This window comes from Hemicordylus capensis, chromosome 2 (genome assembly GCF_027244095.1).
Source record: "Hemicordylus capensis ecotype Gifberg chromosome 2, rHemCap1.1.pri, whole genome shotgun sequence".
Lineage (NCBI taxonomy): Eukaryota > Metazoa > Chordata > Lepidosauria > Squamata > Cordylidae > Hemicordylus > Hemicordylus capensis.
This window is the reverse complement of record NC_069658.1, coordinates 232,513,781-232,538,678: the sequence shown is the minus strand read 5'-3', so window position 1 is coordinate 232,538,678 and position 24,898 is coordinate 232,513,781. Positions and strand designations below refer to the sequence as shown.

Sequence of the window (24,898 nt, the reverse complement as noted above, 5' to 3'; positions counted from 1 at the left end):
CACAGCAAGGGCTGTAGACTGATTTCAAATCAGGCTGTCAGCACTCCTCTTGTTTGAATTTGAAGGAGAGAATTACACGCTTGTTTTCAGCTGCAAGAAAATGAAGAGCAACTGCTCCATTCCTTTGTACAGCCCGGTCCTGAGCACTTCTACTCAGAAGCAAGCCCCACACCCGTTGCTTCTAGTCAAGGTGCACAGGGTTGCAGCCGTGCAGCTCCTGCCAGTGCTTGTTTACTTGTCAGTAAGAAGTCCCTCTGGATTGAGTGCTTGCTGTTCCCCAAGGAAGTGTGATTGTTCCTGATCGCAGAGCAGCAGCAGCAGCAGGGAGAAAACATCTCCTCTCACAGGAGCTACCCCCACAGACTCTCAACACTGGCCCCCAGACTTTCAGACACAGACTTTCAACACTGCCCCCACCCCGTTCCCTTCCCTTCCGGCTGCTGCACACTCACCATCCAGCCAAGGCTGCATTCGGAGGGAGGGGAAGGGGACTGTCCTCACGGAAGGCTCCCTCGCTTTAACCCTCTGCTTGCCTCGTCCCTCCACCCTCGCCATGGGGAAGAGCGCTTCCGGCTCAGAGTTGCTTCTGCAGACAAGGACTTTGCTGCATGCATGCCGCCTTTGCTCCGAACTGGAGTTGGCTTTTCCACAGCACCGAAGCTCTGCCGGTGTTGGGGAGTCAGACGACTTGCCCCTGGGGGGAACCTCGAGGTGTGGGGGGCCCCAGGCAGCCACTTCCCCTTGCCTAATAGTAGTTACGCCCCTGGGTTTGTTATTTATTCCCTCTTCTGGTAAACTACCGACAGTTCAGGCAGCTAGACATATATGGAGGAGTTTAGGCCTTAAGTATGGTATTGATCCTTTTCAGCACGCAAAGTTTACATTATGGATGAACCCAGATTTGAAGATTGGGCAGAAACCTTTCTATTGGGCCAATTGGGCAACTTCTAATATGATTACTTTAGATCAATTCATTACCCCAGAAGAAGTTTTTAAATCTTTTGATGCTTTGAGAAATGAATTTAATATCCTTTCGAATGCCAGCTGGCAATTTAATTAATTTATTTATTGAAACATTTTTATACCACACAAAACTTACATCTCTGGGCAGTTTACAACAGGATAAAAACAAAGTAAAACATTCATTAAGACAAAAATGGGGAGGGGGGAAACACACACATTACAACATTTTAAATTTTTTAAAATAATCTTTTAAAACAGCATTAAAACCATATAGACAATTAAGGCACCTTTTAACACAGTTATTTGGACATGATGCACTTGCTGCTTCAGAAACTCCATCATTAATACTGGATTTGGAACATCTGCCAGAAAAAGCTAAACCTATAGTTTCATTGTATTTAAAACTTAAAAAGAAAGACAAGGTTGATATTGATTATATTCGTGTATTATGGAATCAGGATCTTGAATATACCATTACGGTAGACCAATGGTTAATAGCATTAAGGATAATGAAACGAGCATATATAGATCTTAAATTGAGACTTGTTCAGCAAAAACTTTTGTTTCGCTCTTACTGGACTCCCCTGAGGATGTTCAGAAAGGGCTGGGTTCAGAACGCTGTAGGCTGGAAATGTATTTATGAGGGGACATTGTCACATATGGTTTGGTCATGCCCAATTATAGCATCTTTTTGGGATGAAGTCCATAAAATTGTAAATAAGACACTAAGACAATTGTAAATAAGACATCATTGTGTTTTAAAGATAGCTAGGTTCTCCTGGGATATATTCCCAGGATATGGAACTTAACACTTTATCAACAACCGTGGATTCTTCGTGCTTGGGCAGCCGCCAAAAAAGATTATAACTCAACACTGGAAAAGCAGATTTACTCCAGAACTTCAGCTTTGGACTACTGAAATGTGTTCATTATCTGCATTTGAATTGGGTTTTGTTTCGCTGTTTAGGCAAAGAAGAAGAGTTTCAAGCTATATGGTCAAAATTTAATGAATTGTATGTGCTTTAGAAGGTGATTACATATATATGCATTGTTTGTTGGGTTTTTTCCTTTCCTTTTCTCTTTTTCTTTCTTTCTTCTTTTTTACTTTAAAACTTTATATGAAAGTGATTCATTCTTGTGAGTGTCTTGGACTGTAATGTTCGTTCTTTAAAATAAAATGTGTAACTCCCCCCCACCCAACAACTGCCAAGTTCAATGGAGCAGCGCTTCTCCCCTTGTGAGAAGGAATGTTTTGCACTGGCCTGGATTATTGGGCACTGGGAATACTTAATAGGGGGGTTCTTGTATGGAACAATCACCCTACAGTGTGGGACGTTGGCCAATCAGTCATATACAGGAAATTTCAAATCAAACAGCATTCAGTGTCCCACTGATGAGATGGCCCCACCCACTTGGCAAACAGAGCCAGTCCACACGTGTACCAGGTTGAACTTCCTTCCAAAAAGGTTGGGGTTTGCTTTGGAGAAAACGGTTCCATTCATCCCGCTCAAAGTCTGGACAGGAGCTCCATCTCTGTACCCAGATGCAATTCATCCAGATAAAGTCTTACCTCACTTTCATTTTAACCCTAGGCTTTGTCTTCCAACCTAATGCTATCTTTTACCTTGAAAAGTTTCTACTTGCAGCGAAAATTTGTTCAAGCAGCATTTCGTCCCATAAGGACGGCTTGGAATTCCTCCAAGTTAGTTCCTCATGGGAACGTGTGTGCTTCTCGCCTGTACTCCCTTCAGCCATGTGTTGACAAATTCCAGTTTAGGCCCCACATTGCAGGCAATGTCCAAAACAATGGCAATATGTGGAAAGAAGGGGTAGTGGTGGTGGATTTTCTTACTGATAGCAACTCCATTATTTCCCCCAGCAATCAAAAAGCATGGACAGAAGGAGCCTTAGAAGGACTATAGCCAGGCGTTCAGCAGTTCAGGATCATAGGAGGATCAGGAACGGTCCCCCAGTTCACACCTCCGCACATTTTACCGAGCCTTGGCTCCCACCTCCTACCAATTGCACTGCCCTCCAGATCTTTGACATCCAGCTTGCTGGTTCCAAGTTACACATGAATACCCACAAGGCCCACTGGCTTCGCTCAGGATTAGAGTTTACAGAGATGGATGGAGCAGTGGCAGATAAGACTACACCCTCTAGTGTACGTCCAGTTCTGAACTGAGACTACTGCCATCCAGGACAAGGCACCTATTGCTTAGAGGTGCTCAGACACTGTCATCGACGCTTTCCTATAGACACATTGATATCCCACACTAGTCCAAAAGTACCACTGAAGTGGTCAGCCAGCACTCCTGAAGAGTTTCATTGACACCCCTCTATAACAGTGTCCATACTGGGAGGGCGGGATGCTGTTTGTGGCAGGCAGAAAAATAGGCCTTCTTAATGAAGCTGTTTCCACACTCTGAGCACATATATGGTGTCCCCTGTGTGGATTCTTTGGTGGACAGAAAGATTGTCCTTCCAGCTGAAGCTCTTTCCACACACTGAGCATGGATAGAGTTTTTCTCTGTAAAGAATCCACCCACTAACCGGTCTTGGCCAGCTACTCACGAGGGAGGCTTTATCAGCTGAGTCACCCCTCCCTGCAATCTGAGAAGTGGATAAGATTGCACAAAGTAGTTTAATCCTTAACTTTTAAGACGAAAGAGAAATAAGAGACTCTGGTAATTTAAATTGCTGCCACCAAATCACTCCTTAATAAAATTTTTAAATGGGAATTGGATTGATTAAGAATCCCAGTTTCAAACTTCCCCCTGCTAACAGGCAACTAGAAAAACAGCTGCTCCCCACCCGTATGCCTGCACATGGTGAGCTAACCATAGCTGGCTTAGTGTCCCTGTTGGGAGGCGGATTGCACTAGAGGTTTCCCGTCCACCCTCCACCCTCATTTAATCAAACACTCTGTGAGGGTTTGTAAAAACAGAGAAAACCCTTTTGTTAAGCTGCTACAGTCTAGGTGGTCTTAGGTTTCACAGTTTTGGTTGCACTTAGAAACACTTAGCTTGGTTACAATAATATTCAAAATGCCCAGATCTTTTCGTAAGTGGCGTGTTCTTAGTTATTCAGTTACAAAGAACAGATATTTAGGAAATGCACAGCAACAAGTAAAATAACCTCTGATGCAAGTCTTACTAACAATTCTTCCTCCTGCACTAACGTCCAAAAGCCACAGCTTGGCTTTTTGCCTCTTGAATCTCCCCAAAGCCCTGGCGAGATCCAAGCCCCTGCAAATCTGTCTCACAAATTTCTGCAGATTCACTGAGACGGAATGTGGTCAGCCTCCATGCTCCATTGTTCCCCTCTCACCTGGGCAACTCCTTTTCCTTCTACCCAGCAGCCCTCTCGTAGGGATGTGCATAAGCTGTCGGACAGTTTGGCGGCAGGGGGCTTACCTTTAAGGAATAGGGAGGGTGCAGTTACGCCCCTCCTGCCACATTTCCCCCACCAGCACTGCCACTGAAACCACTGGCATGGGGCTGCTGCATACCCTCTTGCAGCTGTGTGCCAGTGGTTTTGGTGGTAGTGCCAGTGGGGAAAATGTGGTCGGGGGGGCGGGGGTTAACCGCACCTGCTCAATTCTTTAAAAGGTAACCCCTGCTGCCAAACCGGTCCAAACGCTGGACCTCTGAAAAGGACAGCAAAACTGGTTCCTGCACATCTTTACCCTCTAGTCCTGCCTGCCTGGTTGATTGGTCAGGCCCCAGTGTTGCCAGTCTGTCAATGAAGGTCATGGGTTCTTTTCCTGTTAACTCCATCAGGGCTGGTAGGCTGCTCAGTACACTCTCTGTGGATTCTCTGATGGGCAGAAAGTTTGTACTTCTGCCTGAAGCTCTTTTCACAATCTGAGCATGTATATGGTTTCTCCCCTGTGTGGATTCTCTGATGGGCAGAAAGACTGCTCTTGCGACTGAATCTCTTCCCACACACTGAGCACATATATGGTTTCTCCCCTGTGTGGATTCTTTGATGGACAGAAACCTTGTACTTCTGACTGAAGCTCTTTCCACACCCTGAGCACATATATGGTTTCTCCCCTGTGTGGATTCTTTGATGGACAGAAAGATTACCCTTGCATCTGAAGCTCTTTCCACACTCTGAGCACATATATGGTTTTACCCCTGTGTGAACTCTTTGATGGGCAGAAAGCCTGTACATCTGACTGAAGCTCTTTCCACACTCTGAACACATATATTGTTTTCCCCTTGTGTGAATTTTTTGATGGGCAGAAAGACTGTCCTTCCGTCTGAAGCTCTTTCCACACTCTGAGCACGTATATGGTTTCTCCCCTGTGTGGATTCTTTGATGGGCAGAAAGGCTGCCCTTATCACTGAAGCTCTTTCCGCACTCTGAGCACCTATATGGTTTTTCCCCTGTGTGAATTATTTGATGGATAGAAAGCTTGTCATTCTGTCTGAAGCTCTTTCCACACTCTGTGCACGTATATGGTTTCTCCCCTGTGTGGATTCTTTGATGGATAGAAAGCTTGTACTTCTGACCGAAGCTCTTTCCACACTCTAAGCACGTATATGGTCTCTCCCCTGTGTGGATTCTTTGGTGGGCAGAGAGATGGCCCTTCCGTCCGAAGCTCTTTCCACACTCTGAGCACGTATATGGTTTCTCCCCTGTGTGGATTCTTTGATGGACAGAAAGATTACCCTTGCAGCTGAAGCTCTTTCCACACTCTGAGCACATATACAGTTTCTCCCCTGTGTGGATTCTTTGATGAGCAGAAAGACTGCCCTGATCACTGAAGCTCTTTCCACACTCTGAGCATCTATATGGTTTTCTTGCTGTGTGGATTCTTTGATGGATAGAAAGCTTGTCATTCTGTCCAAAGCTCTTTCCACACTCTGTGCACGTATATGGTTTCTCCCCTGTGTGGATTCTTTGATGGGCAGAGAGATGGCCCTTCCGTCTGAAGCTCTTTCCACACTCTGAGCACGTATATGGTTTCTCCCCTGTGTGGATTCTTTGATGGGCAGAAAGGCTGCCCTTATCACTGAAGCTCTTTCCACAGTCTGAGCACGTATATGGTTTCTCCCCTGTGTGGATTCTTTGATGGACAGAAAGTTTGTCCTTCCGTATGAAGCTCTTTCCACACTCTGAGCACATATATGGTTTCTCCCCTGTGTGGATTCTTTGATGGGCAGAAAGACTGTATTTCTCACTGAAGCTCTTTCCACACTCTGAGCACGTATATGGTTTCTCCCCTGTGTGGATTCTTTGATGGACAGAAAGTTTGTCCTTCCGTATGAAGCTCTTTCCACACTCTGAGCACGTATATGGTTTCTCGTCTGCATGGATTCTTTGATGGGCAGAAAGGTTTGACTTCCAACTTAAGCTCTTTCCACACTCTGAGCATGTGTATGTTTTCTCTTCTGTGTGGCAACTTTGATAGGAAGGAGGCTCATCTCTACCACTGAATCTCTTTCTGTATTTAGAGCATGTGTCTTCTCTGCAGACACACTGGTGGACAGCAAGGGCAGTATCACAACTGAATCTCTTTCCACACTCCAAGTGCAGTTTCTCTCCCATATTGTATTTTTGATGTTCATACAGGTTCAACCAATTCCTGAAGCCATTCCCACACTTTGTGTATTGATATGCTTTCGTTCCTGTAAGGATGCAGTGATGTGCACCAAAGTGTGATTTATTAGTTAAGACGTTTCCACTTAGAGTGTGGTTACTAGTCTTATCTTCAACTGGAATTGCATGGAGGTCTGTCCCCTCAGAAGCTGCTGAATTCTTCTTCTCTTTTTCTTCAGTTCTATTTCTCTGCACTTTCGGAATAAAAAGAGAATTTTGGTGAGGGAGGAACAGAGCCTCAACCCAAGAGAAAAACCCAATTAACAGCATTGCTGTTAAAACCAAGGAAAAGATGTAGTGGAGGGGCAAATCCCGCCATGTGCTAAGCAGCATCTGTTAGGATCATCTGGAGAGGTTCATCCACGGTTGCTGCCAATTCGTTGGGTGGCTACTTGGGAACGGGCCTTCTCCATTTCTGCCCCTGGACTTTGGAATGCACTCCCTGTTGAAATAAGAGCCTCCCCGTCTCTGGCAACTTTTTAAAAGGCACTGAAGACACATTTGTTCACCCAGGCTGTTAATTAGATTTATGGTTTTAAATTTTTAATGTTGGTTGTACATGATTTTAATTGTAATGATTTTAATGTTTAAATGATTGAAATTGTTTAATTTAGTTTTGATTTTAATTGTTTAATTGATTGTAATTGTTTTTATTTTGATGTAAACTTCCCTGAATCATTTTGGGAAGGGAGGTATATAAATCAAATCAATGAATTAATTAAATAAGTAAGTCTGGCCGGACTTGATAACCATTGCCGGACGGCTCCTCTCTTGCTCCCCAACCCGTGTCCAGAGTGAGAGGGTGTTCTCCAAGGCCAGGGATATGGTGAGACCCCATCGCTCACATTTGGATGCTGACTTGCTGGAGCAGCCGGTCTTGCTGAAGGCCAATTTCCCCCTGCTGGGCTACCCCGAGCTGGATGTGGGGGGCGAGTGACTTATGATCACCCTCACCTGCTGCAATACCAGCTCACCCTGGCCAACCCCAAATGGGTCACAGGCTGCCCGCTAGTGCTGCTGACATATGCAGACATGCACGCTCTCCACCAGCCCATGATGATGGCCTAGAGCCCCAGGGCCAGCACCCATTGGAGGCTGTTGTGGAGCACAGGTGGTTTTGTTTTGGCTTGAAGGCTGGCTTGTGTGCAGCTTGCTTTGGCCGGTTGTTGGTTGTTCTGTTGTTAGCTCTACTGCAGCATGACCAAACACACACACGGCGCGCGCACGCACACACACACACACGCCCATGATAAGTCTAGACTGGTTCCCTGGCATGTGTCACTGCAAGCTGTCAGCCAGAGCCCAGCCCTACCTGGGGACAACTTACTGCTTACACAAAAAGACGACAGAAGTCTTCTCTCATGTGGCTTATTTTTTTCAATCAAAGCATGTGCATGCTCACGTACACAAACACACGCGCTCCAATTCTGTTTGCTTTTGCCGGATCTCAGATGGACAAAGGCAGAAGAATGTGGTTGCCTTGCCAGGCGTGCCTGCCCTTCCTTCTCAAGAGATGAGGTTTGGTCTGGTCACTGGTGTCGTGGCAAAATCTCTGTCTGCTGTGGATTTGCAGTGAGAGATTTGCTCCATGACATGAGTCGGGTTCTGTGCCTTAGCCCGGTTTTCCTCGCTCATGTGAATACCCTCTAAGAGTCATGGTCACCTGGTGGGCCACAGTGTGACAAAGGATGGTGGATTAGATAGGCCTTGGGCCTGATCCCACAGGGTTATTCTAACGTTGTTCAACCTTCTGTCAAAAGGGTTAGGGAGTAATGGGAATTCAAAGCAGCCCATTATTCCCTATGGGTAGTGCCTAGGGACACCAAAAAGGGGTTGTGTGGTATGTCATGATGGGCGCTACATACTACGCAACCCGCAAAGCAATTAAGACAATGGAGCTATTTTTGTTTGTCCATGGTCAATAGGTCAAGGGTTGACCTGCTGATGACGGTGGAATTTGTTGAAAAAATCCTTTAAAATAGCCCAAATGCCCAATCGTTTTGCAGGTTTGTTGATAGGTAGCACCCATCAGGATGTACCAACTAACCCAATTTGGTATCCCTAAGCATTACTCATAGCAAATAATGGATCGGTTCAAATTCCCATAATTCCCTATGGACGAACCACTTGGATCCAGTTCAATGGAATCGATAGACGAATGAGGGCACTGGCTAAGAATCAAGCTCAACCTCACACTGAACTGGAAAAACTGGTTTTGTGTACACGCCTACACACAGCAAAGCAGCTACCTTCTGATTTATCTTCCACTGCAGAGACCTCAATAAATGGATCTTCTCTGTCTTCTGACCAAGACTTGAGCTCATGTTTCAGAACTGAAAGAAACAGACAAAGGAGGTTTTGCAGTTCCAACTTGAACAAATCTTCAGGGAGCCCAACTCAGCCTGTCAAAACTGTTCTCCTGACCACAGCCACGCAGAGGGCCAAGAAGGGGTGGCAAAGGCTTTGAAAGAGTCCTCACCAGGAATGGAAATAGTCCGAGGAAGGAAGTCTAGTAGAGGAAGCCACAAGTATCTCTCTCTGCCACACTACAGGCCAGGGAAGCCCTAACTGGAGGGAAGTGCCCTCTGGGACCATGTCAGACACCACCAAATGCAGCAAAAACAGGGCCGTCAGTTAAGTGCTGAAGTGAGCTGACACTTCTGCCCATTAGGAAGAAGAGGGTGGGAGTGTTTTACTGACATCTCTAGGAATGACCCTTTTTATGCTCAGGTTGAGACTCATTCTTCTCTTTAACCACGGGGAATATCCAAGGAACGTGGACCAGCTCCACGACATCCTCACAATGCACTGATATAGACCAGCAATAGCAACTATTCCTGCTTTCCACATCCATCCCCCAAGGGAAAGAGGGAGCCTTACCCAGCCAGGCCAGATGCCCAGAAGTCTCCTCCATGACTTCCCTGTGCAGAGCCCTTTGGCCAGGATCCAGCAGAGCCCACTCCTCCTCGGAGAAACACACAGCCACATCCTCAAAGGACATGGGTCCCTGAAAGATGAAGAAAGCAGTTTCTCTACAAGGATATTGTCAGAAAAGTGATGGCCGGATATTCCTCTGAAGGATCTTCCAAAGTTGCTTTAGCGGCAACTTTTGACTTCCAAGGGAGCATCTTTGATCAAAAGAGAAAAGGGAAAGAGAAGCTTTTTTGCATCCAGAGACAGGCGAGGCCTGCCTCTTCCTCCCATTATGCTTCTCCTACCTGATCCGGTGAACGCACAGTAACACCTTCCTCTCCACCAACAAGCGGAGAAGGCCTAGAAAGAATGTTGAGGGACAATTCACAGCCTGTGAGGTAAAGAAAGAAAATGTCTTTTATGCTTTTAGGCATTTTGCATTTCAGTGACTGGAGCAAAATCAGTCTGTCTCGACAATGTTTTTTGCAGTCTCAGTGTGAAGTTACTGAAAACAGAAGAGAGCCTAGAGAAAAGTGTCTCCTATAGAGAGACTTAAAGGGAATGTAAAAGCAATCCAGGGATTTCAGGAGAGGGCTGAGATGAAACACACCCCAATCATCCTTACCCAGTGAGGTGATTCCTCCATCCCCCTCCTCCTCCTGCACGATCTCCCTGAAGAGCAGCCTCTGCCTGGTGTCTGACAGAGCCTTCTCTGCCTGCAGGGGATCAGTGGCCATGTTGGCTAACATACCCAGTGCCTGAAAGAGGAGAAAGGGAAGACGGATGAAGAAAGGGAATGGAGCATTGATTTGTGTAATACTGACATCATGCAACTCTGGAAGAAATCCCCTCAGGGCAGACATTACAAAGATATTAAAAACAAAAAGAGGACAAGAAAACTAAGAATCATAAAGACCTAAAGCAGGCCTGCTCAACTTAGACTCCCCCAGCTGTTTTTGGACAACACCTCCCATAATCCCCAGCCACAGTGGCCAACAGCCAGGAATTATGGGAGTTGTAGGCCAACACCGGCAGGAGGGCTGAAGTTGAGTGGTCCTGACATAAAGCAATAGAAGATAAAGTGCCCATCAGATGATGTTTTTAAACAGCCAGAGGAAATAAAAAGGAGTGTTTTCTCCGGCTACTAAAGAGATATGAGATGGGCATCAGCTGGCATCTCTGGGGAAAGCATTCCATTGCAGGAGACCTACAGCCGAGAAGACACTCCTTGGGTCTGTACAAGATACTTAGAGGGGTGCTGGATGTCCTGGTAGGGCGTGGATCCCGCTCTGAGGGGAGATGGGGGGCCCTCTCCTCCCAGCAGCAGAGGCTGAAGGTGGGCTGGGCAGGCAGACTTCCCTGGAACCCTTGCAACCTTCTCGTAGGGATGTGCACTAACCTGTTCGGGGGCCCTTTTACAGGCCTCCAAACTGGTTCGAACACTGGGGGGTTCAAAGTTGAAAGGTGGGATGATGGTGTCTCATTTTAAGGGCATAGAATGGCGCACTTACCCCTCCCTCCACGTTTCCCCCGCCGGCACCCAGGATTTTACACATCCTACGGGGTGGTAGCGCACTTCCCTGCCAGCCCATTTGCCCTTCGGCCAGAAGTTGCTGTCGTGTGTGCGCATGTTGTGCTCGCACCCAGTAGGTACATGTGCACCAGCTACTTCTGGCCGAAGAGCAAATGGGGAGGCAAGGAAGTAGGACGGAAGCAAGGAAGTAGGCACCCGCAGCGGGAAAGCGGATGGAGGGGTAAGTGCACCATTCCCTGCCCTCAAAGTGAGACACACACACCCCCGCCATCAGCCACCCACGCCTGGTTCTGTGCACATCCCTACTCACTCACAGGCCTGGCTTGCTTAGGGAGGTGAATGAGGACCAGTGGATTGGGACAGTAATCCAGCCAAGGCAGTAAAAAGGACCTAAATAGGACATCCCAGAACCCTCGTAAAACCTGCCAGACAGGAAGGAGGAAGGAAAGGAGAAGCTGGTGTCGCTCCTGCACGCGTTATCTGCTCTTTCTGCGGTTCTATTGCTAGTACTGCAGCTTGACTAATTGTAAGCACCGAAATTCTTCTGGATAGGAAGAAAAGGACTCTGGCTCTGCTTGCAGGAGGACCCTAATTGGCAACTGGTTCTCAGCTCCCTGAATAAAATGGCCCAGCTTCTCACCTGCTGCTCCTCCTGCCTCTTCTCTTCTGCCTGGCTCAGGAGGAAACCTTCTGCCAAGGCCACCGCCTGGGAACTGGTCTCTGCTCCGCATTCTCTGACCCAGCTCTCCATCTCCGGCGGCAGGACAGTCAGGAACTGCTCCAGGATCACCAGGTCCAGCATCTGAGCTTTGGTGTGCCTTTCTGGCTGCAGCCACTGGTTGCAACGGGTGTGGAGTCTGCTGCAAATGTCTCGGAGTCCTTCAGCCTCCTGGTAGGGGAACTGCCTGAGTCTCTGGCATCCGACATCACTACTGGTGGGGTCTACTTTCAGGATCTTTTGCACCATTCTTTCCCAGAATTCCTTGCCACTCCCAGCCTGGATGCTTTGGGGGTCTTTTTCTGCTCCCGCCCCTAATTCATTACTTACTGGGCTTTGCAAATCCATTATGTTCTTTGATATCAAATGAAACTTCTAATGCAGCCAGAAGATCTTCTTAGACCAGTAGTTAGTCTCATATGGCCAAAGAGTCTTTCTTGTCAAGTTATTTTTCTCTCTCCAAATAAGCACTTTACCTGTAAACTTTACTTCTAGTTAAGAAATGGGGGGGGGGGGCAGGGGGAGAGAATCCTGTGAATCAGAGAGAAACACCAATCAACACACATTTTAGGTCACAACTTTACTGTAGTTGGTAGCTAAGGGTTAACAGGGCCTGGAAATCTGCAGGTGGGCTGGACTGAGAAACCTGCAATATAAGAAACTAGCTGAACCCACATGTGTGTGCTAAGACATTGTTGCTCTCACTGAGCAATTCAGCAGGGGCCAAGGAGAGCAACAAAGTCCTAGCACACACATGTGGGTTCAGCCACCCTGTCACCCACCCAACCCCTCCCCGCTGCCTACACACCCACTCCCCACCACTCAGTTGCTCACCCTCTACCCACTCCTCTTCCCTATCTGCATGTTGTTTCTGGTGTGCCTGTGAATCCTAAAACGTGTTTGTTTTTCCTATTACGAACTCTTATATTCTCTCAGCAATCAAGTCGTTTAAAAAACTACTTTCTAAGAGTGGTTTGGAATGCTGTGTGGGGGAGGGAAGGGAAGTTCCCTAGTACGACGTCAACAAGCCTTGGAGAGTAGGGGTCACCAAGTGCACCTGTCCTGTGATAATCCATTATTGATTTCCATGAGCTCTTTGGAGGGAAAGCAAGATATAAATGTAATAAATAAATAATCCTTCCTTTATTTCCATTGGATGGTGGGTGGCCTACTCTACTCTACCCAGCCCAGAATACCCAATGGGAGGGGAAGAAAGGACCCTACCCTAAAGGAGAGTAGGTGGGGGCAGGGATCATTAGCAGACAGAAGGGCTGGTACAAGAGTTCAAAGAGTTTTTTATAGCTCAGAGAAGTTCACACAGTTGAATGTCTGACTGGTCAAATTCATCAATCCAGATACAAACACTTCCTCTTCTCTTTCTTATGACGAATCTTTTAATGAAATCCCTCTTTTTAGTAACTTGCCTGAATGGAGGTTCCTCCCTTCCCTTCTCGTTTGTGTACAAAGGGGAGGGGAGGCGACTGAGCTCAATGTAGGGGCCGGAGGATGGCTGCATGGGGGGAGGAGCTCAGTAACCAGCCCCCAACTCTGTGGTTTTTTTTAAAAGTGTGACAGCAAAATTGTCCCTCCTCCAAAGGAAGGTCGTGGGGTGTGATATTAGTGCACAGTGACTCCCCCCTCTCCCCATTCACGTGATGGCAAGACTCCTGCAAGAACTGATTGAAAACAGAAGGGAAATCTGAAAAGAAAGAAAGAGACCCCATCTCACTAAATAGGGCTGACAAACAAAAAGAACAACAAACCAAGCCAAGAGATAGAAGGACGCTTCAAAAAAGAAGATAATTTTGAATTCCTTAGAAGGCATTAAAAGATTGCAGTTATCCAAGCAGGAAGAGCTGGAGTGGGGACAGACCCCTGACCTAGCCAGATCCCCAGAGGAAAGGGGGCAAGGAACGGGAGAAAACAGCAGAGGAGTTGGAAGCTAGATCCAGGCACTCTGGAGTCCCCAGGGAAGAGGCCCCCCCAGTCCTGGCCTCTGCAAGAACCCCTCCCGCCCCCGCCAGAGAAAAGGCCTCCACGCTGCTGCAGCTGAGCGGCTTCCTTTGTCTCTTTTGTAGGTGGGTGGGGGTGCACAGGGGGCAGCAGGCGAGAGGGAGGGGGCTCGGCCTGCAGGGGTGGAAGAACTGTAATGGAGCCCTGTGTCTGGCAGCAGCGGAGGAGGAGGACCCTGATCCCCATCCGATTTCCAGGCCCATCCTCCTCCCATTGCCAGAGCCGTGGTGGTGGTGGTGGGGCCAGCCAGGCGGGGGTCATGGGGAGCTGCGGAAGGGGGCTTGCGGGCGTGCATCCTGCGGCCAGGCAGAGGGAGGCCGCCAGTGTCCCAGGGGTCGGCAGGCCCCCCCCCTCCCCAGGCTAGCCCAGAAGCAGGTGGAGGAGGATCCCGCTCCCCACCGGCCCCTCCGCCTGCATCTCTCACCTGCAGCATCTGCGGCTCCCTCCAAGCTTCCGAGGGGTGCAAAGTGCACGTGGAAGGGGCCCGCCTGGCTCCCAGGGAAGGCAGGAAAGTGGGTGTGGGGTGTGGGCGGGGTGATGGTGAAGGGGTGTGGGGAGCCCCGGGATATGCCTCTCTGCCTGCCCTGGGACCCTCTTTCGATAAGAATCTCCCTAGTCCCTAAGGAAACGCCTCCCTCTGCTACTTCCTTCCTCCTCGCTCTGAAGAGGAGCGATTTCCCTCTGGGCTGTTGGCTTGCGGGGCTGTGAGAGAGCAGAGCTTTGAGATTCCTAGAGAGGCGGCCGGGCATGATGGGAGTTGTAGTTCACCAGCCGCTAGAGGACCAGGTTTGCTCAGCCCTGCTCCAAGGATTAAAAGGAGAGCAGAGCTTCCATCCCGATTTCCTAGAGAGGCACCCCGAAGATGGAAGGAGCTGTGATTTTTCGGAGTCGTTTGCTGCTCTGCTGCTTTCTGGTGGAAAAGGAGCGGTTTTTATTTATTTATTTATTTATTTATTTATTTATTTATTTATTTATTTATTTATTTATGTGAGTGATGATTTGGTTTAAAAACCAACAGATATGACACATATCCCGGCGGCTTATGTAAATTCAGAGATTTTAAAAACAGACAGCAATTAAAAGCAATGTAAAAAGTTGAAAACACTAAGTAAAATTCTTTAATAATAATAATAATAATAATAATAATAATAACTGTTATATAATTTTAAAAACACCACTTTTGATGCCCCCCACCTCCACGCAGGCGCACACATTAACCCCTGTGTGTACATTCCTTCGTCAGGTGCACTCAAAGTACATGTTGGATGTATGATTTGTTCAGAGGTTCGAGCAAGGAAATGAGGGCAGCCAAAGGCAGGTAAGAGCTGCTAATGGAGAGGTGTCGGATTGGGGAGGGGGGTGATCTCCGAGGCTGGCCCTCCCAGGAGATCATCCTATCCAGTACTAGGACGAGGAGGAGTATTTCCTCCCCCCTTCCTGCCCGACCAACAGCCTGTTCCTCTGGGCAGCAGCAGACTCGCTTCCCTCCCCATCTGGTTGCATTGAGCCCAGTGTACATGTGTGGAGTGAGAGAAGGTCCGGCTGGCTGGGTTGGAGGCCAGGAAGAGGCTGGAGTAGGCACAACTCTTGGGGAGGAGGCCGTGTTAGGAAGGAGCAGACCCAAAGTCTTTTACACAGAAAAATAAACAAGACTGAGGTCTAGAAACTGAGGATTGCAGCCTTGCTGGGATTTCCTTCGCCAGGTAAAACGAGGAGTAGGCACCCCATCTAACCATGCATAATTAAAGCTTGGTTACAGTTGAGAAGAAAGAAGAGGATAATGTGGGGGGTTGTTAATTTTTACCCCCAGTAGGTAAAACACCTGGAGAGAATAACCTGCCCTACGCTGACGACACCACTCTGATAGCTGACAATGCAGATGATCTGCAAGCTCTAGCAATGAAAGTCAAGGAGCACAGTGAAAAAATGAGACAACTGAATGTAAAGAAGACTAAACTAATGATAACGGATACAGCAACCAGCCTCAGAGCTGAGAATACAGACACGGAAGTGGTGGATAGCTTCTGGGCTGGTAATGGGGTGGAGACTGCCTTGGTTGGCCTGATGGATGATCTCCAACTGGGAATTGACAGAGGAAGTGTGACTCTGTTGGTCCTTTTGGACCTCTGGGCGGCTTTCGATACTATCAACCATAGTATCCTTCTGGAGCATCTGAGGGGGTTGGGAGTGAGAGGCACTGCTTTGCAGTGGTTCCGCTCCTACCTCTCGGGCAGGTTCCAGATGGTGTCCCTTGGAGACTGCTGTTCTTCAAAATCTGAACTTTTGTATGGTGTCCCTCAGGGCTCCGTATTGTCTCCGATGTTGTTTAACATCTACATGAAACCGCTGGGGGAGATCATCAGGAGATTTGGTGCAGGGTGTTATCAGTATGCTGATGACACCTAAATCTATTTCTCTGTGTCAGCATCATCAGGAGAGGGCATAACCTCCCTAAATGCCTGCCTGGAGTCAGTAATGGGCTGGATAAGGGGTAACGAACCGACTGAATCCAGATAAGTTGAAGGTACTCAATATGTGGGGTCGAAACTCGGGAGACGATTTTGATCTGCCTGTTCTGGATGGGGTCACACTTCCCCAGAAGGAACAGGTACGCAGTCTAAGGGTGCTTCTGGATCCAAGTCTCCCTGGTGAAATAAGAGCCTCCCCATCTGACAGCTTTTTAAAAGTATTTAAAGACGCATCTGTTCACCCAGGCTTTTAACTGATACTGTTTTGATAGCTTTTAACGTTGTTTTAGAATATTGTTGTAAATTTTTTTAAATTGTTGTGTTTGTTTTTAACTAATGCTTTAATGTTGTTTTTATCTTGTTGTAAACCACCCATAGACGTACATTATGGGTGGTATAAAAATATGTTAAATAAATAAATAAATAAATAAATAAATAGATAAATAAATAAAATATATTACATAGCAGGGCAAAGGGTGTGTGTGTGTGTGTGGAAGAAAAGGAATGAGAGAAAGCAGAGAGGAGGAGGAAGACAGAAAGTGGAGTGAGGTGGGTGCAAGGCTATGTGTGGCTCCTCAGAAGTGCATCAGAATCTAATCTGGCCCACCGCCAGATTTGAGCTTGACACCTCCTGGCATAGTGCATTTGCAAGAGAGAGAAGATCCAAGCCCCAATATTTTTATATGGGAGGGGGGAATCTTTTATGGGGCGAGGGAAATCATGTTGCACCCCCTGTAATTACCTGCTGGATCCGCCCCTGGCTCTTGGAAATTTCTTGTCACACTCACTTTCCTTACGATGCTGGATGAGATGGTGATGCCCATGTCCCACTGCCCTGCCCCCAGTACTCTGAAAGGTGCTAATAGCCTTATCCATTGTTTGCACATTTAAAAAGTACCTTTAAAAAAAGCTGATCCAAGGAAAAACCATCTGCTGTTAATATCAGAGCAAGATTTACTCTGGGGATGAATTTGAACAATATTTGTTTTCATTTGTTTTATTCATTAATTCACGACTCAGTGAATTACTTTACTATGCAAGTAAATTATGTTTTAATATTTATGTGTATTTTTAAAATTTAGGGCCCTTTTATAACATATGCTACAGGCCACGCATGAGCCTAATCCGGCCCTGCCCACACTAGTCCAAAAGTACCACTGAAGTGGTTAGCCAGGAAGTCCTGAAGAGTTTCATCAACACCTCTCTCAAACAGGGTCCATACTGGGAGGGCAGGATGCTGTTCGTGGCAGGCAGAAAAGTTGGCCTTCTTAATTAAACTGTTTCCACACTTTGAGCATGTATATGGTGTCTCTCCTGTATGGATTATTCGGTGGACAGAAAGATTGTCTTTCTGACTGAAGCTCTTTGCACACTGAGCATGTATACAGTTTCTTGGTTGTGTGGATATTTTGATGGACAGAAATCCTACCCTTCTAACTGCAGCTCCTTCCATACGCTGAACATATATAGAGTTTCTCTCTATAAAGAATCAATCCACTGACCGATCTTGGCCAGCTACTCAGGAGCGAGGCTTTATCAGCTGAGTCACCCCACCCTGCAATCTGAGAAGCTGACTGGCAGTTTAATCTTTAATTTTTAAGACAAAAGGTAAATAAAGAGTCTCTGTTAGTTTAAATTGCTGCCACCAAACTTTCTTAACAGAGTGATTAAAAATCCTCATTTCAAACATTACTTCCCCTTGCTAACACGTATGTATATGTGTATGCCTGCACATGGTGAGCTAACAACACTATTTATTTATCTATCTATTTATTTATTTATTTCATCGATAAACTGCCCTAACTGAATGCTCTGGTCAGTGTACAAAAATAGGTGTCCTGGTTTGGAGACAGATTGCACTAGAGGCTTGGGATGTGCACAGAACCGGTTCGAAGAACTGGCGGTTCCGCCAGTTGGGGGCCCTTGGGGTTGCCACTTTAAGAGCGGGGGAGGGTGCACTTACCCCTCCCGCTGCTTTCCCCCCGCTGGCAACCTTTGTTAAGAAAGCTGATCAAGGTGGCAGCATACCTCCCTGCCACCCTGTTGCTTGGATATGGGCCGGAACTCCCTAACGCCTTTGTGCTCGCTGGCGACATGGGCGCAAGGAGGTACACTGCCGCCTTGATCAGCTTTCTTAACAAAGGATGCCAGTGGGGGGAAAGCGGCGGTGGGGGGGGAGCGCACCTTCCCCGCTCTTAAAGCAGCACCCCTGCTGCCTTCGAACTGCCCCACTGCGGTTCCATGCGCATCCTTACTAGAGGCTTCCCCTCTCCCCCACTTCCATCAAGAATTAAACACTCTGTGAGGGTTTGTAAAAACAGATAGAAAACTTGTATTGCTACAAACTAGGGATGCTTAGGTTTCAGCTTTTTGGTTGCACTTAGAAATGCTTAGCTTGGTTACAAGAATATTTAAAAAGAGCAGATCTTTTCGTAGGTGGCATGTAGTTAATCTTAGTTATTCATTTACAAGGAACAGATATTTAGGAAATGCACAGCAACAGACACAAAGTAAAATAACTTCTGACGTAAGTCTTACTAACAATACTTCCTCCTGCACTAACTTCTGAAAGGCACACCCTGGCTTTCCGCCCCTTGAATCCCCCCAAATCCCTGGCAGGATCCAAGCCCCTGAAAATCTGTCTCACAACCTTCTGCAGACTCACTGAGATAAAATGTGGTGAGCCTCCATCATTCCTTTCTCATCTGAGCAACTCCCTTTTTTTCTACCCAGCAGCCCTCTAGTAGGGATGTGCACGAACCATCGGGTGGACAGTTTGGTGGTTACCTTTAAGGAGTAGGGAGGGTGCCATTACCCTCCCAACACCACCACTTCCCCACTGGTGCTGCTGCTGCAACCATGGAAAACATCGTAAGAGGAGGGTTAACGGCAGGGGAACTCTCACTATTCCTTAAAAGGTAACATCCCACCCCCACCGAACTGGTCATGACAAGGTACCTCTGAACCGGTTCAGCGGTCTGATAAAGTACTGCCAAACCAGTTTGTGCACATTCCTACCATCTAGTCCTGCCCACCTGGTTGACTGTTTGGTCAAGAGTTAGGGTTGCCAGTCTGTCAGTCAAGGGCATGGGTTCCTTTCCTGTTAACTCCATCAGTGCTGGCAAGTGGCTCACTACACTCTCCTGTGTAGATTCTTTGATGGGAAGAAAGGTAGCTCTTCTGGCCAAAGTTCTGTCCACATTCTGAGCACGTTTATAGTTTCTCCCTTGTCTGGATTATTTGATGGACAGAAAGCTTATCCGTCTGACTGAAGCTCTTTCCACACTCTAAGCACCTATATGGTTTCTCCTCTGTGTGGTTTCTTTGATGGGAAAAAAGGCTTGGTTTCCAACTGAAGCTCTTTCTTCACTTAGAGCACATAAATGGTTTCTCCCCTGCATGGATTCTTTGATGGACAGAAAACTCTTTCCAAACTCTGAGCAAGTATAAGGTTTCTCCCTTGTGTGGATTTTTTCATGGGTGGAAAAATTGGCTTTTTGAATGAAGCTCTTCCCACACTCTGCGCAAGTATATTGTTTCTCTTCTGTGTGGATTCTTTGATGGGCAGAAAGATTATCCTTCTGACTGAAGCTCTTTCCACACTCTGAGGATGTATATAGTTTCTCCCCTGCATGGATTCTTTGATGGAAAGAAAGCCTGCCCTTCTCACTGAAGCTCTTTCCACACTCTAAGCAGGTATATGGTTTTCCCCCTGTGTGGATTTTTTGATGGGCAAAAAGACTGCTCTTGCAACTGAAGCCCTTTCCACACTCTGAGCAAACATATCGTTTCTCCCCTGTGTGTAGTCTTTGATGGGCAGACAGATGGCCCTTCTGACTAAAGCTCTTTCCACACTCTGAGCATGTATAAGGTTTCTCCCCTGTGTGGATTCTGTTATGGATAGTAAGGCTTGTGGAGAAGCTTAACCTCTTTCCACACTCTGAGCACGTATATGGTTCCACACACACACACACCCCGTATGGATTCTTTGATGGGCAGAAAGATAGTGCTTCTGACTGAAGGTCTTCCCACACTGTGAGCACATATATGGTTTCTCCCCTGTGTGGATTTTTTGATGGGCAGAAAGATTGCCCTTCTCACTGAAGCTCTTTCCACACCTTGAGCACGTATATGGCTTCTCCCCTGTGTGGATTATTTGATGCACAGAAAGATAGTCCTTCCGTCTAAAGCTCCTTCCACACTGAGCACGTATATGGTTTCTCCCCTGAGTGTAGTCTTTGATGGGCAGAGAGACTGCTGTTCTCACTGAAGCTCTTTCCACACTCTGAGCACGTATATGGTTCCCCCGTGTGGATTCTTTGATGGGCAAAAAGACTGGCTTTTCGTCTGAAGTTGTTTCCACACTCTGAACACGAATATGGTTTCTCCCCTGTGTGGCGACTTTAATGGAAAGAAAACATACTTCCATCACTGAAGCACTGCCACCGAAGCCAGTGGAATGGGGCTACTGCATACCTTCTTGCAGCCCTACGCCAGTGGTTTTGGTAGCACTGCCGGGGAGGGGTCGTAACGGCACCTGCACTACTCCTTAAAAGATAACACCTGCTGCCAAACCAGTCCAAACAATGGACCTCCAAACCGGTTTGGCAGCCCAGAAAAAGACAGCCCAACTGGTTCATGCACATCCTTACCCTCTAGTCCTGCCTGCCTGGTTGATTGGTCAGGCCCCAGGGTTGCCAGTCTGTCAAAGGTCATGGGTACTTTTCTGTTAACTCTATCAGTGCCAGCAGGTTCCTCACTACACTCTCCTGCGTGGACTTTTTGATGGACAGAAAGATTCCCCTTCTGCCTGAAGCTCATTCCACACTTTGAGCATGTAGATGGTTTCTCCCCTTTGTGAAATCTTTGATGGAGAGAAAGATATGACTTCCAACTGAAGCTCTTTCCACACTCGGAGCACATATAAGGTTTCTCCCCTGTGTGGATTTTTTGATGGACAGAAAGATTACCCTTACAACTCAAACTCTTCCCACACTCTGAGCACGTATATGGTTTCTCCTGTGTGTGGAGTCTTTGATGGGCAGAAAGACTGCCCTGTCGGGCACTAATTTTGGCACTTTCATCCGTTGCCATCTGCCAGCATTTGAGGCATTGGTAGGCCTTTCCATCGACTGGCATTTGATATCTCAACACACCCATGTCGGTGGAGGAGTTATTTGGACACAGCACAGAGTGATATGTTTGAAGAAGTCATTCATTCAGCATGCATTTATCTTCCCAACATTTCTGTGTCTGTTATTATTAGTTAGTATGGACTATCATGGACATCAGCCTTTGGCATCATATTGTCGTTATTCATTAACACATTTTTTCTGATATGTGTTTGTTTGGGTATTGGTCATTTTTCATTGGTTACTATTAGAATCTTTGTTTGATGTTTATACATAATTTATTATTATCACTTAGTGTTGTAACCATTTTATTTGGTTTTGGTTCCTATATTAAAAGTTTTTGTCCATATTACATGGAGCATGGTATTTCCAGGGGTAACCTATTTCCCAATATTGGGTTATGTGTGTAGTATTTTGCATAGATTCAGTCAGCATACCGCAAACATATACTCTTGTCTGACACAGGGGATTTGTTTTTATTTGTGCAGTCTTTGATGGACAGAAAGATTTGATTTCCTTCTGAAGCTCTTCCCACACTCTGAGCACAAATATGGTTTCTCCCCTGTGTGGATTCTTTGATGGATAGAAAGCTTGTACTTCTGACTGAAGCTCTTTCCACACTCTGAGCATGCATATGGTTTCTCCCCTGTGTGGATTCTTTGATGGATAGAAAGCTTGTACTTCCGACTGAAGCTCTTTCCACACTCTGAGCACACAAATGGTTTCTCCCCTGTGTGGATTCTTTGATGGGCAGAAAGACTGCCCTTGTCACGGAAACTCTTTCCACACTCAGAGCAGGTATATGGTTTCTCCCCTGTGTGGATTCTTTGATGGGCACAAAGTATGTACTTCCGGTTGAAGCTCTTCCCACACTCTAAGCACGCATATGGTTTCTCCCCTGTGTGGATTCTGTGATGGGCAGAAAGACTGCCCTTGTCACGGAAGCTCTTTCCACACTCTGAGCACGCATATGGTTTCTCCCCTGTGTGGATTCTTTGATGTTCAGAAAGATTGGACTTCTGAACGAAGCTCTTTCCACACTCTGAGCACGCATATGGTTTCTCCCCTGTGTGGATTCCTTCGTGGGCAGAAAGACTTCCTTTTTCACTGAAGCTCTTTCCACACTCTAAGCATGCATAGGGTTTCTCCCCTGTGTGGATTCTTTGATGGACAGAAAGATTTGATTTCCAACTGAAGCTCTTCCCACACTCTGAGCACGCATATGGTTTCTCCCCTGTGTGAATTCTTTGATGGGCAGAAATACTTCCTTTTCTACTGAAGCTCTTCCCACACTCTGAGCACGTATACGCTTTCTCTCCTGTGTGGATTCTTTGATGGACAGAAAGATTTGATTTCCAACTGAAGCTCTTCCCACACTCTGAGCACGCATATGGTTTCTCCCCTGCGTGGATTCTTTGATGGGCAGAAAGACTTCCTTTTTCACTGAAGCGCTTTCCACACTCTGAGCATGTATATGGTTTCTCCCCTGTGTGGATTCTTTGATGGACAGAAAGGTGTGACTTCTGACTGAAGCTCTTTCCACACTCTGAGCATGTATAGGGTTTCTCTCCTGTGTGGCCACCTTGATGGGAAGGAAGCTCAGCTCTGCCATTCAAGCTCTTTCTGTATTTGGAGGATGTATCTCCTTGGCAGACGCACTGATGGACAGCAAGAGCAGTGTCACGACTGAATTTCTTTCCACACTCCAAGCATAGTTTCTCTCCTGTATGGGTTTTTTGATGCTCATACAAGTTCAACCAATTCCTGAAGTCGTTCCCACACACTGTGCATTGATATGCTTTCACTCTTGTAGGGATGCTGTGATGTGGACCGAGGTGTGATTTATTAGTTGAGATGCTTCCACTTAGAGTACGCTTACTAGTCTTATCTTCAGCTGGAATTGCATGGAAGTCTGTCCCTTCAGAAGCCGCCCAATTCTTCTTCTCTTTTTCTCTAGTTCTTCTTCTCAGCATTTGCCCCTTTTTTCTGTTCGTCCTCCGATTACCTGCAGGCATAAAAAGAAAAATTTGGTGAGGAAGGAACAGAGCCTCAACTCAAGAAACAAACCCAATTAACAGCATTGCAGTACAAACCAAGGAAAAGATGAAGTGCAGGGGCAAATCCCGCCATGTGATAAGCAGCGTCTGTTGATTAGAACTAAGCCCAGCTACATGCTCCAAAGGATGTGGTATTCCAGAGGCATTTCCCTCAGGCGGAATACCATTTTCCAGTCCTTTTAACCTGCTCCCTTACCTCACTGTGATGGGGCCGCTCTGGGAAGAGCCTCTGCATTCTTGCATGAAGAAGGTTCCAAGTTCCCTCCCTGGTAGTATCTCCAGAGAGGGCTCCTGCCTGCCACCTTGGAGAAGCCACTGCCCGTCTAGGTAGACAATCCTGAGCTAGATGGACCAGTGGCCTGACTCAGTCAAAGGCAGCTTCATATGTTCTGTGTGCCAATCTCTGCAGTTATTCCTTCGCTGTCTCCCCTGGCAGGACTCAAGGGTGTGAGACGGGAGAGAATCATCCTAAAGAGCTGGAAGGAAAGACCTAAAGGAGACAGAGCTGCATCTTCTGCTGCTGCATGTAGAGCCTCTGGCCACTAAGCACACATCGGAGGAGCAGTTGGCAGTCATCAGACGCCCAGTGGAGGAAAGGCTCTCCGGGTAGCCACTCTTCTGCAGGGGCTTCCTGATCACTAATAATGGTGCCCATGTGCTGACTGGAAGCTCATTTCTGAGATGGCCTTGACACTCGAGCTGTTCTCCCTTGTGGCAAACAGCCTTTGTGCCAAAAGGGCAGCTCTGAGCCAGACTTTGCCCACTGCTCTTTGCCTGGAGAAAAATGATGGGTGAACTCAAGACTACTCTGACCACTGGGGAGGCATGGACCATTAGGGATATGCGAACAGATTTTGAAATAAACCAGTTAAAGATGGATCTGGTTTGGTTTGATGGCTTGATAACAGACTGAACCTTCCCTAACAGTTCAGTTCGTTATCGAGCCGAAACCCCTGGCCGCTTGAGAGGGGGTTGGGTTCAAATTAATCCCCTTGGACGAAGCACTTGGAAACGGTTCAATGGAACTGATACACGAAGGAGGGCACCAGCTTAGAGTACAGTTTAACCTCCAGCTGAACCGGGAAAACTGGTTTTGTGCACCAGTTTTGTACACCAGTGGTTCACTGGTTTTGTGCACACACAGCAAAGCAGCTACCTGCTGATCTCTCTTCTTCCTTGGAGACCTCAATAAATGGATCTTCTCTATCTTGTGACCAAGAGGTGAGCTCATATTTCAGAACTGGAAAGGTTCCAACTAGAACAAATCTTCAGAGAGCCCAATTCATCCTGTCAAAACTGTTCTCCTGACCACAGCCACGAAAAGGGCCAAGTAGGGGTGGCAGAGGCTTTTAATTGGTCCTCACCAGGATTGGAAAGAGTCCCAGGAAGGAGGTCTAGTAGAGGAATCAGCTGCTGACATCCTCCATGACATCCTCACAAAGCATTGATATGCACCAGCAATGGCAGCAATTCCTGCCTTCCACATCCAT

The 24,898-nt window shown here is 47.0% G+C and overlaps 3 protein-coding genes across 6 annotated transcripts in view; all 3 read right to left on the bottom strand.

Moving 5' to 3' along the window:
- Positions 1–1,045: 1,045 nt before the first annotated feature.
- On the bottom strand, positions 1,046–14,440 carry LOC128347713 (zinc finger protein 271-like). 4 transcript variants are annotated; one of them, XM_053302728.1, is made up of 7 exons: positions 14,176–14,440; positions 11,661–12,269; positions 10,112–10,244; positions 9,792–9,877; positions 9,454–9,580; positions 8,823–8,906; positions 1,046–6,767 (listed from the first exon to the last, which is right to left on the bottom strand). In XM_053302728.1, the coding sequence occupies exons 2-7, from the start codon at positions 12,084–12,086 to the stop codon at positions 4,705–4,707; spliced, it is 2,919 nt and encodes a 972-aa protein (XP_053158703.1). In that variant the 5' UTR covers positions 12,087–12,269; positions 14,176–14,440; the 3' UTR covers positions 1,046–4,704. The 4 variants fall into 4 exon arrangements, with proteins under 4 accessions (XP_053158703.1, XP_053158704.1, XP_053158705.1 ...); XM_053302729.1 differs by having other exon boundaries at positions 11,661–12,229; XM_053302730.1 differs by lacking the exons at positions 9,792–9,877; positions 14,176–14,440 and having other exon boundaries at positions 11,661–11,794.
- A 4,087-nt stretch (positions 14,441–18,527) lies between these two features.
- Positions 18,528–21,379, bottom strand: LOC128343319 (zinc finger protein 32-like). The gene has a single exon (XM_053292192.1). The coding sequence runs from the start codon at positions 21,377–21,379 to the stop codon at positions 20,762–20,764; it is 618 nt and encodes a 205-aa protein (XP_053148167.1). The 3' UTR covers positions 18,528–20,761.
- Positions 18,528–24,898, bottom strand: part of LOC128343837 (zinc finger protein 850-like) — a 39,785-nt gene continuing 33,414 nt past the window's right edge. Inside the window, exon 15 of the mRNA XM_053293273.1 lies at positions 18,528–23,356. Coding sequence (XP_053149248.1) covers positions 21,828–23,356 — 1,529 coding nt within the window. The 3' untranslated portion in view covers positions 18,528–21,827. The remainder of the gene's footprint in view (positions 23,357–24,898) is intronic.